The sequence below is a fragment of the Rhagoletis zephyria genome, unplaced genomic scaffold (genome assembly GCF_001687245.7).
Source record: "Rhagoletis zephyria isolate East Lansing unplaced genomic scaffold, Rhagoletis_zephyria_1.1 Rzeph_scaffold_00037, whole genome shotgun sequence".
Lineage (NCBI taxonomy): Eukaryota > Metazoa > Arthropoda > Insecta > Diptera > Tephritidae > Rhagoletis > Rhagoletis zephyria.
Genome location: NW_016157121.1, coordinates 734,700 through 746,802, shown reverse-complemented (window position 1 = coordinate 746,802; position 12,103 = coordinate 734,700). Strand labels below are relative to the sequence as shown.

At 34.2% G+C, this 12,103-nt stretch overlaps 1 protein-coding gene and 1 long non-coding RNA gene across 10 annotated transcripts in view; both read right to left on the bottom strand.

The window, feature by feature from the left end:
• Positions 1-2,586: 2,586 nt before the first annotated feature.
• On the bottom strand, positions 2,587-5,708 carry LOC108365637 (uncharacterized). Its single transcript, XR_001847976.1, has 2 exons — positions 3,850-5,708; positions 2,587-3,819 (listed from the first exon to the last, which is right to left on the bottom strand). It is a non-coding gene; the product is annotated as an uncharacterized LOC108365637 (long non-coding RNA).
• A 799-nt stretch (positions 5,709-6,507) lies between these two features.
• Sulf1 (Extracellular sulfatase Sulf1) overlaps positions 6,508-12,103 on the bottom strand; it is a 217,055-nt gene continuing 211,459 nt past the window's right edge. For 8 of the 9 annotated variants that reach the window (XR_001847960.1, XR_001847963.1, XR_001847971.1 and 5 more), the window contains 2 exons: positions 10,489-11,379; positions 6,508-9,032 (listed from right to left, as the gene is read on the bottom strand). Coding sequence is in view for 1 of the 9 variants with exons in the window: in XM_017619682.1 (XP_017475171.1) it covers positions 10,842-11,379 (538 nt within the window). In the remaining 8 variants the exon portion in view is untranslated. Of the gene's footprint in view, positions 9,033-9,983; positions 11,380-12,103 lie in introns of those variants that run through there. The other variant, XM_017619682.1, reaches the window with a different exon arrangement.

Here is a 12,103-nt window from a genome sequence, read left to right as displayed (position 1 = left end):
ACTTTTTATTTGTCCGATGAATAAATTCACAAATTGATTTTAATTTTTATTTGTCGTATGAATCAAATCACAAATTAATTATATTTTTAAATTGTCTGATGAATCAAATCCCAAATAAATTTTTTTTTTTAATTCGCCGAGGAATTAAATCACAAATAAATTTTTTTCATGAATTGATTCTTTCAACAGGTAGTAAACTTATCGCCGCTGGTAGATTTTTCCGACAGGGTGCTAGGATGATTTATTTTCGAACGAATATCCGTCATCCCTTGCCAAGTTTGGTTTCGAGATAAACCGGTTTCGGCGTTGTGCCATCTTCAGTGTAATTTTTCGTTCAGTCTGTCCAAAATAAGTCATAATTATTTTATATTATTTAAGATTTGACACAACTATCAATTTGAAATACATTTGGTTTTTGGATTTATGATGTGACTAACAAAAACACGCAACCAAGGCAGAAATTGATATTGCTAGTACCTCCCCCTGAAAGATCGTGGATCAAATACCCAATGAAATCGCAAGTTCAGTGCCAGGCAGGGATGAAAAAGTAGGTACAATTGTACCTTTTTTCGACGTTTGATGACTTAAAGGTACATTAGGTACCGTCACTAGATTTTGGGTACAATCATTTTTTGATCAGATGCATTTTTAGTTTTTTCTTTCTTTTTCCTTTACCGTGCTAATAAATTTACTTGTAGGCACGGGAGAAGCTCCGCTTTCATTTTGAAGGAAAAACAATTCTAAAGAAAAGTGGTCAAAAGGAAGAATGTAAAAAACGTCATTCTATGTATTATCTTAAACATCTTACATTGCATTTAGAGCAACCACTACGAAAAATTAACACTTTACTTAGCTATCCTCAAATTCATAATTTTTTTCTATTAATCTTAACGCTTGTTTTCACTAAGCCAAATTCAATGGCATATGCGGTCAAATTAGTGAAAACAAATTGTCAAATGAGACTAGAAAATGGTATTTTGATTGATTTAGATCAGAATAGGCCTTCAGGCGTGTACATGCGCTGCTAAAGCGGCTATTTGTAAGTTTTTGGCCCTTAATATCATCGATAAAGGTAAGACTAAAGGAAAGAAAGTTGTATCAAAATATGTCAACAAATTTTGTTGTCAAAATATGACATAATGAAAACCCATACAGTCCAGTGTCTAGGATGTCTTCAAATTTCTTATTTTCTTTAGATGAGAACTATAGCTATTTAACCCATATTCGCTTTTGGATTTCTGGATTTCTTTCGAAGTTACTTACGGCAATTTGATTATTTTCTCGGATAAATTAGCAGACTTTTCCTGTTGTTTTATGAAAAGCTGGATAAAGTATCTATAGATATAGGCTCAGTTAAAAAAAACCTAATCATGTTTAAAGTATGTACATCCATCTATTGTATTCATGTTTTAAATAAAATGTATTAAAAAAACTACAATTGAATGATGTAACTTTTTTAGGTACATCCTGTCTCACTTAGGTACATTTATTTTATGAAGTTAGGTACAATCTGTAATTTCCATTTTTCATCCCTGGTGCCAGGTCTAAAGGCATCCGTACCTGCTCTGCCCTCCATCTTTCATCTGTACCAGTTTACTTACCTGGAATTGCGTTCCAAAAAAGATTTCATTTAGCGACGACTTCAATGTATTTAAATTTATTTCTAAATTTTACTTATTAGGGGTTGTCTATTTTTATCCGCGCACACTATAATCGACTACTTGAAAAGTGGATTCGAAGAAAAGCTCATTTTAGTACCGCGAAACAATTCTTGGAACTGTTAGTTTTTTTTTGCAAATACTATTGACTTCCCATAAAAAACAAAACAAATGATGCTCATCTTGGTACCTAAAGCTCCGTTTCCCGTCTGTAAAAATATTTCTGCCGCTCGAATTAAATCTTCTTCAATAAATAAATATGTATACGATCATTACGAATTATACACATTTTTACAGAAGAAAACCTCATTTACATTTCTTGGTCGTTTTTTTATGATTTTTTTTTTTAAATAGTTAAAACTATTCAAACATTAAAACCAGCTCAAAATTCGTTACCCACATAAACAACTCACATACATAAGTAGATACATACATGCATACCGCATACCTACCATATATTACAACACTAACCGAATTCGGAGCAAACATGTTTATATTAAATTCGGTTTGAATCGAGCATTAAACATCATCGAACCTAATGCGCTGAAAGCTATGCTACAAACATTTGTTGCAACAAAAAGCGATACAGTGAATCAATACAGCAATTGTTGTTCTTATCTGTTAGAATTTATTTTTATTAATTTTTATTAATTTCATAATTTGCAATATAATTAATGTTAGATTTATTTACTATAAATATTTTGCTATATTTAATAATAGTATAATTTATGTTTATCAATAGCTTTTATTACAATTTATTTATTTATCATTGCTGTACTATGGCAGAGTGTTTATGTAAGTATGTTTTATAATATGTAAGTTTATTTGTGTGATAACAATTCCAGTTACAGCAGGCGTTACAGCTTTTTAGGCAGCGGTGATTTATGAAATCTTAGTAGTGTGAATAAATTATAAAAGTGAAAACAAGACAACATACCTATGTAGTGAAAAAATGAAATAGTAAAAAAGCATTACATATAAACTATATACTATATGTAGATGTACTCTTATTAGTTAATTTAATAATTTAATTATATTTTTTGTAAAAATAAAACGCGGCAACACAGGCGAAATGTTGTATCATAATTTATACAAAAAATTAACTGGCGTAAAAAGTTTGTAAATGTTATGTTAGTTGTTAGTCTTAAAAAATACTTTTATTTTATTTTATTTATTTTTTTTAAATTTGGTTGTTGGGTGAAGCATGAAATCATATTTTGCTGACAACTATTCGATACTAACGTCCGATTTAGATCGCTTCTTCACTTCACGTAGTCTAGCCTGGTAACTTTTAAACAAGACCGGGACAGTTTGGTCTTCAGGGAGTAGTAGTTCGCAGTGAACGAAGCTACGAAATGCCTTTTAATGGCGCCAGAACAGGCAATTAACGACATTCACAGGCAGACTACCACAATCTCCATCAACTCATGCCCTCAACGAAGTTCAATCACATCCTTCATATTGCTGGGAAGTAACTTCAGCTACCTTGAGAGACCCTGGTCTGTGTGGTGTCTGGCACAATTACACTCTGGATGCTATTTCAGATTAGGCTCCTACCTCTCCAGACTTGACGCTGTAGTATGCAACATATGTTCCGTACTGTTATACAGAGTCCATCATAGCCAGTATGACATTACCATCCCTTCATAGGACCCCTTAAACCCACTCAACTAACCACACTCTTCCTTTGCTCCACACTAAACCCCAATTGATCCCCGTATCGAAAAAGCGCTGGCGCCTAAGGACCTTACGCTAGATACGTTTCTAGTTATCGAAGAAGCGTTTGATAATGTACTCCCAGAAGTGATCGCAAAGTCACTGCCTCTTGTTGGGCTAAAGCGACCGCTGGTGGACTTTGGACATCACTAGATAAGTCGCTATTTATTTCTAACTCTCGGCATGCGTTCAACTCAATGGTGTGCTGCCCACTACGCCTTCTACAGCCCTAGAAAGCTCACTTGAACTTTCTGCCAGAAAACCTTTTTTGGGAAATTTCAGACAAGCTGTAATGCTTTAGGACTAAATGCATTAAAATAATGGAAATACTTTAATTTCGGTGGCATCTGTACTCTAACGAATTACCCTAACATTACCCACTTCAAGGACGAAATGAGAAATCTGGCCAAGCTTCGACAAGAGACGCTCATGCCAACTCATTCATCTAGGACCTCCTCTACTTAAGAAAGCGAACGGAATTATATCTTCTTAATAGGGCTGATCTCACCATTATCTACACCTGGAAGGCACCCATGCACCTAAACGCCGGTAGCCACTTCAACCCCTTACCTAATCTAATGTAGTTTTAAAGACGGTACAATAGCCAGCTAGCTAGTAATTAGATAGGATTTATGTCCAGCAAATTCTACTGTCCAAAGTCTGGAGCAGGCATTTATCACTCTTATTAAATTCTGCACAATAAAGTTTTTTCCTAAGGCTTCTCTAAGGCTGAGCTACAAAAAATCTAGGGAACCAAATCGGTAAAGTACTGGTGAAAAAAATTGCCAACAAACCGATCAGGAACCAGGGACCTCAGCGCAGCATTTTCCAGCTTATTAAAAGAAGCTATAGAGAAATCTTCGCTTATTGGGCCCCACTTCACTGTTGCCAGTCATAAATTTGAAGTAGTGAAGGCCTACATATGTCTACTTACAATTCAGCAGGAAGATCAACAATAACGCGAAGATCACTCTTCCGGCGAACAAAGCCTACACGTTTGAAGTCTCGTCATGCCCGTGTTTTTTTTTTTGTATGGCGCTGAAACGTGAACGAAGTCGAACATAGATGAGAAGGCCTTACTACATTTCGAGAGATCTATTCTTATTCTATAGCCCTGTTTACATGGGCGACGAAAATGAAATGGGTACATTTAGTTGAACGCATAGAAACGTATGAATGGCGACGCTCCAGTGAAAGGATCCTTCGAAAGCAAGGGCGCCAAGCGTCAAGAACAAAACGGAAAGGTCTACTGCAGAAGGAACCGCCTGCACGCGGGATGATGTACTAGCGCAAGTTTACGAAGAAAACAGCCGATTTGGAAATAAGAAAATCAGTCCTAAATACCTATCAATCCCAAAAATTATTAATTTAATATTTTTGGAATAATATGTATATGTAAATACTAGTGTTGGGAAGTACAGAGTTTTTTTGAGAATCGAGTTCTTTGGTATCGATACTTTTAAGGATCGAGTATTTTTCAGAGTACTGACTACTTTCTTTAAATATACACATATTGGTAACATTTCAGTGGACAAATCTCACAAACTGGCAGTATTTTATTCAAATTAATATATGAATCCCAAATTACGTCACTGGGTAGTTGAAAATTATTGAAACTGCAAATTGAGTACAATCCTTTCTTAATACCGTTGAATGTAAATAAAACTCAGTACTTTTTGAGTCTATTCGACACTTAATACTGAGTACTTTGAATCGATCTTGAGTACATGTATCAAAGCCATTATTGCAACACAGTATTTATGAGTACTGAGTACTTTTGGGTTCCTTTTTTGAGTACTAAGTGCTTTCGAGTTCTTTTGTGAGTACTGAGTTCTTTGGAGTACTCAGTATCGATACTTTTAAAAATCGGTTGCTGTCGATACTTTTGAGAATCGAGTTCTGAGTACTTTTGCCCAACACTAGTAAATACAAATGGGTTGATCCATGCCAAATCGACAAATGGTTGGAATTGACCATTTCCGATGTGGATGAATTTTGGCCAGAACTTTTTTTATCATATAACACAGTTCGGCAAAAAGAAAAAAAAAAATTGAAAGTCCAAAATTTCACAATTTCTCAAAAACTAGTGCAGCTACAAAAATGGTTCTGGCCTCTTTTTAAAGGTATTTGGGGCGATATAAAAAATACATTTAAATTAAAAAAAAAATAGAAAAACTATAAATTTTTAAAATTTAATAAATCGTAAAAGTTAATTTTAAAAATTGTTGGTAAATTTTTTGCATGTAATAACTTCCAGTGGTCTGAAAAGATCTTAAAATTTTCCATACATATATATGAATTGAACTTAAAAAAAAATTATTTTATTTTATATTTTTAAAAGTATGAATGTTTGAATAAAAAACAAATTGTTGCAAACTCCAAATTACTAATAAATTAAAATAAAATAAACACATTTTAACGTAACTTTATTTAGACTTTGTAATTTTTTTAAGATCAAAAATTCATATCTTTAAAAAACCACTCCGTGAAAATTTTAAGCCCAGTGCGAGGTATTGTAAAAAATGGAGCCACAATATTTTTTTTATAAAATTTGGATTTAAAGATTTTTAGTTTCAAAATTTTGTAATTTTTTTTTACCGGAAGCATTTTTAAGGTATAATAGTTTTTGAGATATTCACAGTAAATTTGCAAAATCCACGAAATTGTGAAATTTTTAACTATATGTTTTTTGAGTTTTTTTTTTTAATTATCCCAAATATCATCATTAAAATGAAGCCAACTATAATAGTTGTTGCGATGGTCAAAAAATAAACTTGCCAAATCTAAGAAATTTTTAAATTTCTAATTTTTAAATTTCGAAAAAACTATATGTTAAAAGAAAAGTGCTGGCCAAAATTCATCCAAATCGAAAATGGTCGATTTGAGATAAATTGACTCATATATACATTCAAAAAAAAAAAACTTTCAACCCATTTCTGAAAATTAAGGGAGAGTTTCAATGATTTTCTCGTCTTAATCATAGTTTTAGCAAAGTTTTTTTTGTCAAATTTACGCTGCGTATTTTAAGCTTGTGTAATATTTTTTTTTGTTTCCTTTTTTATCAAATGCTGTTTTTGCGCATGCAAATTTTCATTTATATTTATCTACATAATATATTTATGATTTTTTATTGAATATACTCTCGTTAAACTAATGCATATTTTTTATTTTTTTTTTGGTAAATTTGACTTATCATAAATTTCGAATTATAAATCATATTTTCTTACTAATAACACAATCAATACCTTTAGCCAACTTCAATAGCTGCTCACAGTTTTTATATTTTTCAGCTTATAAATTTGTAAACATTTACATGTAAAACAATTAATTATGTTAGTATTTTTCCTTAGGCTTATTGTTAATCTACTAAAACAGTCTTATTAAAAACAAAAACTAAACATTATAATATTATACATTTACTTTCACTTGAACTTTATATGTATTAGGATAAATAGATTTTGTTTTTAAATCACTTGCAGTTCTTACTGATTATTTTTCAAGTTTAGCGCAGCTGATTTTAATATTGCTTATGATTTACTATTGGCTTACACAAAAAGAACAATTTTTTGCCTTAACTCATATATTCATTCTATATAAATTTCACGTGATCTTTTTTCTCAGATTTTTTTATCTAAGCAATTTTAGAGATTTCTCATTAACTATTTAGTAAATTACAAAAATTCACTCTAATGAAATTACAGCCGAAAATCGAAAACTCGGATTTAACATTTCTAAAGTGGGTTCGTTAAACAGATAATTATGGAAACTTGTCCGGATTTGGCGTGCGAGTGCACAGCAACTACTTCGAAAGAGAGTCTTTAGAGCTTAAAACCACACCTGTGCGCTTTGAAAGAAGTTGCAAAGCCCTACTGAAAAACATGAACATGAACAGACCCTGCAGTGAAAGGCTGGCTAGCTCGTAAACTGGTTAGGGCTGCAGTGAAGGCTGACCAGCTTCACAGTTTTGAATAACTTACGAACCGGCGCTCTAGGGACAACAAGTCTCAGAGACTTAGATTCCAGCTACTAGGTCTGAAATCATAGGTTCGTGTAAATGCACTTGCGAGGTTTTAAAAACTTTCAAAAGAAAAAAAAACGTAAGTTACGATGTAAGAAAGCGATTTCCGAACAAAAGGATTATAAGTTTTAGTACTTAAGATTAACTAAGTAAACAAATTAAAGATAAATATAAATATATAACTGCTAGTAATCTGGTTCAGAATTAGTAGCCTTCACTGCAGGAGACTTACTCCGTACATGTATTTTCATCTGTGGTTTAAATACCTATTCAATTTGTAGCTGTAATTACATACATTAGGGTGTACAAGAATATCTTTTTTTTGGTGAAATTCGATGTGCATACCATATTTACTTTTTATCATCTGATCTAAATCATGTTGATATTGAAATTTTTTCTATGAAGTTATGCTGAGACTGTAGTAGTCGACTATATTCTTCAGTATAAAAAAGTTCGTACTAACAGCGTACTAACCCGAGAGAACTCTGCTTCTCAGTTGGCTATTTAGTTAAAAGTACAACTGGTTGGCAAGATATACTTTTGCTTTCACTTGATTTTAAAAGGAACAATTTCAGCGTGAATTTATATTTTCGATTTAGAAATGAAACCTTAAACAAATCCAAGACTGGTTTAAGGAACGGTTTAAGAAATAAAGGACAAAGGGCGTTTTTTCCTGTTACTGTGACTCTAATCAAATCCTCCCAGGGATAAGTGAGCGACAAGTAGAAGTTGGAAGGAGCCACCAGTGGAAAGGGGGAGAGGTATTACGCCAAGAGCTCATGCAATTAAGAAATCATTCGAATGACTGCTCAACATCTACTAGGGGGACGTCCGACCCCTCTTTTAGTTGCTTCATAGTGATATTGTAAGAGTTGACCAGGAAATACTCCTTCGAGTTCATCTAACCGTGAATTAAGAAGAAAATAGGGTAGGGGCGTTGCATTGACTACTTGTTGACCGCTCTTTCCAGCTCAGCGAACGCTGTACAACAACAAGAACATGTGTTAACTGCACCGCCTTTCTGTTCGAAGATGTACCGCAGCCGGTTATAGATCTTCTTGAGATCACACAGCCGCAACTTTGATTTCTGGTGGATGCATTGACAAGAGGCGTTGGGACTGAAAATAACAACAGATCCTACATACAGCGTTTTTGGTTTTAGATTAGCAGTTATCGTTCTTAGTGGCATCTCAAAGTATCGATGATAGTGATTTAAATGTGATCGTGTTTGGGGAAACAAACTTCTAACCTTACTTACCTACTTTGGATATCCATCTCAACGAAAATTCCTGCGCTAACCACTTATATTTCTTGTTTTAGGCCCGGATAGATGTGCTATACCAAGAACTAGCTAGCCTGGGAACCTTTGTAAAACTCTGGAAACCTCTGGAACTACTACTGGTTACAGCGGATTTTTGCTCGGACGCACAGTGGTGCAAACGTGAAATTTAATATTCAAAAACTGATAGATAATTAAATCCTTAAGAGTTTTAAGGAGCTACTTTTTTTATTTAGTTTTATAGTTAACGAGTTTTGTTAAAGAAAAAAGTTCTTATATCTGGAGAATTCGTCAACCAAACAAAACAAATGGTATATCCAATGAATGGCAATTGAATTCGATATATTTTGTTAATAGTAAGCTTCTATGCGAAAACTACTTTAGATTTTTTTTTTTACTCATTTCTTAAAACAACAAGTAGTTTTTAAGCAAAAAACACAACCGACTTCAATTCTCTAATAAAAATTTAGGAGTACCGTTAATTGTTTCATGATCCAATGATCGGATCTAAACCACATTAAAATGACACCGAAAGAAAAAAAAATACATACATAAAAACAATATTCCGACGAACGAACGAAAAATATATGAACGTACAAAAAAGAATGTTTGTTGCCCCTTATCGAGAAACTTGGGTACAGTTTAGTTATTTGTACAATGATTTTGGGTTGTTGTATCCAAACGTATCACCCGAATCTAAAAACTTTAACATACACGTCAAAGGATTAAACTAAAACAAAGGTTCCAAATTTCCGAGCTGTAGTTTATTAATAAATTCGGTTTGAAACATGCAGTCGTTTTGTAAATTTCGGTGTGGGTTCTGCGCAAAGATACAGTGGATGGCGTAGCCGGAGTTATGTGCACATTAAATGTTGTATACCTTTCACAGTAGAAGAGGGGCTTCTGCACTCTTCTCCGGCCACACAGAAAAGAGAGTTCTCATAAGTAATGCTTAAAATCCACGGCAGAAGGCAGAAGTAAGCGCACCAGGTGGTGGACCTAACAAAATGCATATTTTTAATGGCTTAGAAAAAGCTGTTATGGCATTGAGAACAAGTTCTTCATGCATAGGAGGAGTTATAGTTTGTGGCTCAACAATTCAATAAGAAGCTGACATAGATGCGTCCATGGTTACTCTGCCCGACAGCTCCGCATAACTTTGTGAATCCATTGCCACAGCGCGCTCTTACTCCGCTGCTATAATTGCAAATGCATCAGAATCCATAATTTTCCTCAAAATATGTAAAATCAACCAATTTTACTATAAACAAGCACATGGTGAGTGTTTTCTTAATTTATTTCCACTTTGTCATCCTTCATACAGCGGACTTCGAAAAACAACTGATAGCTGGCAAGGCTGCACATTTTTCCGCAAGGGCTGCAGCATGTCAATTTTTCGTTTTTCCCAACGTAGTTACGAGTTATGAATTGCGAAAATTCGGGTTCTAGGATAAGGGTGTATATCTCAATTTAAAAAAAAAATTAAAACCATCCAAAACTGTCGGCTGCAGGCCTTTTTGAATACATTATAAATTTCGCGTTTGCACCACTGAGGGAAGGTATGCTGTGATAGCAAAAGATCAGAAGATTGTAAACGCCATAGATGAAAGCTAGAAAGAAAATATAATCCCAAAGTATCAACGTGGTCTAACCAGCATTGGCAAAAGTAGTACAAGTAAAGCAGGGCAACCCAGATCCGCACTCAAGGTAGAGCAAGAGGCGATTGGAGACATGATTTTGGGTGCTATCAGCTGATTACTTTAGCAAGTTTTGTTATGTGACATATATGATTGCAAGTGTAGCATACCTTTAGGCACTACTTAGGTGTTGTGCATATCGAATTTAACAGAATATTTCCTCTTTAGTTCTGGGACACCCTAATGTGCATGCATTTGAAGGAATTTGCATTAGCAGTAGACGCTGAGCTTATATAAATAGTTGCAGAGGCAAAGCGATACCAAAAATTGCCGAGTCATAAGAAATAAATAGCTTCATTTACTTTTGAGCGATGTTGCATACATATCTACATATGCATGTATGTATGTATGTATATACATATCTACCACTTATATATGTATGTATACCCTAAGGCGAGTGTATGTAAGTGTGCGCTTTTAAGGATATGCAAAGGATAAGCTTACACACCTAACATTTCCCCCCAACAACTTTCTTATATAGCTGCGGTGAGTATTGTTGCATTTGTTGTTGTAGTTGTTGCTCCAGCTGTTGTTATTGTCACTGCTTCCGGTGTTACTGCTGCTGCTGTCACTACAGCCGTTCGTGGTGTTGTTCCAATAACTTCTGTAAAACTTTGCGTTGGCTCCATGCCTCTGCCGTCCTCCACGCCGGTGGTCAAACTTTGGCTTGAAATCAATTTTTGCTCAAAGTTATCACTTTTGTTGCTAATATTTTGCAACTGCTGCACTTCTCCTTGTTGTTGTTGTTGCTGTGGTTCGCGTAGCTTTTGCTGTTGTGGTATACTATGTTGACTATTCACTTCTTGTTGAAAGCGATTACGACGCAAAGTTTTTGCTCCACTCGCTGCTACATTGCCCACAACTAACGTGCCTCCTTCAACACCACTAATGCTGTGATGTCGCAAATGTTGTTGCCTATAGTAGGTTGGCTGCTGTTGCTGCGGATGTTGATGATGGTAATGATGTTGTTGTTTCCAAGGTTTACGTTTCAAATTTGTATGCGTTGACCACCTGTTTGGTCGAAGAGAAATTCAATTTCATTAAATTTTCCTTGAAAAAGAAGAAATGTGTGTACATTAGGGTGTCTCACCAAAAGAAGTAGCGGAATTTCAAAATCTGTTATTTCTTAAGACTTCCGCCAAAACATTTCTGATAAATATTTACCCTGTACTTGAGCTGGAATAATTGAAAATACCTCCAAAAACCTCATTATTTCGGTTCCGTTGATCAAATAAATAACAAAATTTTTTAAGCTTAAACTCTTCTAATATCTGACGAGACTGTTTGAAGAAAATATTTTTAAAAACTAATTTTATTAAAAAACAAGTAAGAAAGTCTAAGTTCGGGCGGAGCCGAACATTAAATACCCGGCGCAAGTATTAAATATATGTTTTTTCACCTTTCCGAAACCTTCCGCTAGATGGTAAGCCGGGGTGTATCAATTTTGAGTAAATTGGCCCTTCAATTTCGAAATATTGAAGTTTCAAGCATTTCTGAAATTTACCGTTATATGAGAAGCGGCCGTTATTTTAGTCCGATTTCAATAATTTTCAACGTTTTGCTTATATGTGGCAAGCACACACCGAGTTTGGTACAAATTGGTAGAACGGTTACCGATATACTTATATGTGATCATAAGTGGGCGGTGCCACGCCCATTTTCCAAAATTTTACCATAAACGTATTTCTTGGTAAAGAATTGTTGCAAGCATCAATTTTGAATAAATTAGCTTCAA